This window comes from Megascapheus bottae, unplaced genomic scaffold (genome assembly GCF_031878675.1).
Source record: "Megascapheus bottae isolate mThoBot1 unplaced genomic scaffold, mThoBot2.hap1 HAP1_SCAFFOLD_74, whole genome shotgun sequence".
Taxonomy (NCBI): Eukaryota; Metazoa; Chordata; class Mammalia; order Rodentia; family Geomyidae; genus Megascapheus; species Megascapheus bottae.
This window is the reverse complement of record NW_028327284.1, coordinates 25,001-27,500: the sequence shown is the minus strand read 5'-3', so window position 1 is coordinate 27,500 and position 2,500 is coordinate 25,001. Positions and strand designations below refer to the sequence as shown.

General features: G+C 67.6%; 1 protein-coding gene across 1 annotated transcript in view; it reads right to left on the bottom strand.

Moving 5' to 3' along the window:
• Nucleotides 1-473: 473 nt before the first annotated feature.
• The window catches only part of LOC150040150 (uncharacterized), a 2,682-nt gene continuing 655 nt past the window's right edge, over nt 474-2,500 (bottom strand). The window contains exons 2-4 of the mRNA XM_090327377.1: nt 1,966-2,500; nt 672-1,366; nt 474-526 (exon numbers count right to left, since the gene is read on the bottom strand). The exon at nt 1,966-2,500 is cut by the window's right edge and continues 57 nt beyond it. Of these exons, the coding sequence (XP_090183503.1) occupies nt 677-1,366; nt 1,966-2,500 (1,225 nt within the window). The 3' untranslated portion in view covers nt 474-526; nt 672-676. The remainder of the gene's footprint in view (nt 527-671; nt 1,367-1,965) is intronic.

The following is a 2,500-nucleotide window of genomic DNA, read 5'->3' as shown; positions in this document are numbered from 1 at the left end:
ACCCCATCGTTCATCTGTCCATTCGCCCCCCTGCCCACCCGCCCCACACCCCGACCCCGAAGAACCTTCTCTCTCCATGCCGCCCCCCCCCCCGCATCAGACGTCAGAAATGCAACCCCCTTTCATCTTGGGAGTGGAATACAAACACAAGCCAAAGACAGTGCGATTCAAGCAAATGGGTCCTTTTATTTTATTTCTAGGAGAGGGCTGTGAGGTTATGGTGGGGGCAGGGGGGCGGGAGCTGGGGAGGAGGAAGAGGCAGGGGCAGGGGCAGGGGCAGGAGCAGGAGCAGGAGCAGGAGCAGGAGCAGGAGCAGGAGCAGGAGCAGGAGCAGGAGCAGGAGCAGGAGCAGGGGTGCTCAGGGGTCAGGACAGGAGGAGGCTTGCTTCTTCCCCCAAATCTCGCCTTGCATCCCTGGCTCAGCAAAACCTCCACACACACCAAAGGTGCACTGGATCGGATTCCTAGCTGGCTGCTGAGTTGGTTCAGGCATCGCTCCCTGGTCCGGTGGTCTATCCAGCGGTCCCTGGTGGGGTGTGGAAGATAAAGAGATGTTACAAGGAGGAGCGGTCTTTCCTTCCTCATCATGGCTTTGTTTGTAACTTCGTACCCCCTCCCCACCCCCACACACTCCCATCCACTTTCTATACACTTTCCAGGAAGGCACAAACCTCTGCTAGACATCTGGTTGACCTTCGGAACAAAACAGAACCATCTGGTCGACCTCCAGGACGGGACACAGACATCTGGTCGACCTCGGCATGCTTAGGCAGGGACAACTGGTCGACCTGGACCTTTCGTGGAGGGAAGGAGTACGACTCCCCCCGGAGTCCCCCGGACTCGACTCCCCCGGACTCCCCCGGACTCCCCCGGACTCCCCCGGACTCCGTCCGAGTCCGAGTCCGAGTCCGAGTCCGAGTCCGAGTCCGAGTCCGAGTCCGAGTCCGAGTCCGAGTCCGAGTCCGAGTCCGAGGGTTGTCGCTAGGTCCTCGGCGGGTCCTCGGCGGGTCCCTGAGTCCTTGGTCCCCCGTGTCCACGGACCCCGGTCCCCGGTCCTTGGTCGGTCCCCGAATTCTTGCGTCCCGGGTCCCTGGGATCCTCTCCTCCGTCCGTGCCGCGGGTTGTCGCTAGGTCCCGGTGGGTGGGTCCCCGGGATCCTCGACGTCCGAGTCCGAGTGCGAGTGCCTATCCGAATCGCGGGTTGTCGGCAGGTCCTCAGCGGGTCACCCCGTCCACGGCATGTCCCGGCGGCTCCACGGACCCCGGTCCTTGGTCCTCGGTCCTCGGTCCTCGGTCCTCGGTCCTCTGCGAGTCCCCTGCGGGTCCCCGAATTCTCGTGTCCCGGGTCCCTGGAATCCTCTCCTCCATCCGAGTCGCGGGACGCGGGTCGTCGTATGTCCCCGGCGGGTTCCCGGGTCCCCGGTCCACGGTCCCCGGTCCTCGGCCCTCGGCCGTCGGCCCTCGGCCCTCGGCCCTCGGCCCTCGGCGCGTCCTCGGATTCTGGCGTCCCAGTGACTTGGCGCATCCCCGGGATCCTCTCTTCCGTCCGAGTCCGAGTCCGAGTCCGAGTCCGAGTCCGAGTCCGAGGATTGTCGCTAGGTCCCCGGCGGGTTAGCGGCGGGTCCCCCATCCCCGGTCCCCGGTCCCCGGTCCCCGGTCCCCGGTCCCCGGTCCCCGGTCCTTGGTCCTTGGTCCTTGGTCCCCGGTCCCCGGTCCCCGGTCCGCGAATTCCCGCGTCCCGGTGCCCTGGCGCATCCCCGGGATCCTCTCCTCCGTCCGGGTCCGGGTCCGAGTCCGAGTCCGAGTCCGAGTCCGAGTCCGAGTCCGAGTCCGAGGGTTGTCGCTAGGTCCTCGGCGGGTCCCTGAGTCCTTGGTCCCCCGTGTCCACGGACCCCGGTCCCCGGTCCCCGGTCCTTGGTCGGTCCCGGAATTCTTGCGTCCCGGGACCCTGGGATCCTCTCCTCCGTCCGAGTCCGAGTCCGAGTCCGAGTCCGAGTCCGAGTCCGAGTCCGAGTCCGAGTCGCGGTTCGTCGCTAGGTCCCCGGCGGGTTCCCGGGTCCCCGGTCCCCGGTCCCCGTTCTCCGGTCCTCGGCCGGTCCTTGGCGGGTCCTCGGATTCCCGCGTCCCGGTGCCCTGGCGCATCCCCGGGATCCTCTCCTCCGTCCGAGTCGCGGGTCGCGGGTCGCGGGTTGTCGGTAGGTCCCAGGCGGATTCCCGGGTCCCCGGTCCACGGTCCACGGTCCTCGGCGGGTCCTCGGATTCCCGCGTCCCGGTGCCCTGGCGCATCCCCGGGATCCTCTCCATCCGAGTCCGAGTCCGAGTCCGAGTCCGAGTCCGAGTCCGAGTCCGAGTGGCCGGTTGTCGGCGGGTCCTCAGCGGGTCACCCCGTCCACGGGTCCACGGCGTGTCGCGGCGGCTCCACGGACCGCGGTCCTCGGTCCTCTGCGGGTCCCCGAATTCTCGCGTCACGGGTCGCGGGTTGTCGCTAGGTCCCCGGCGG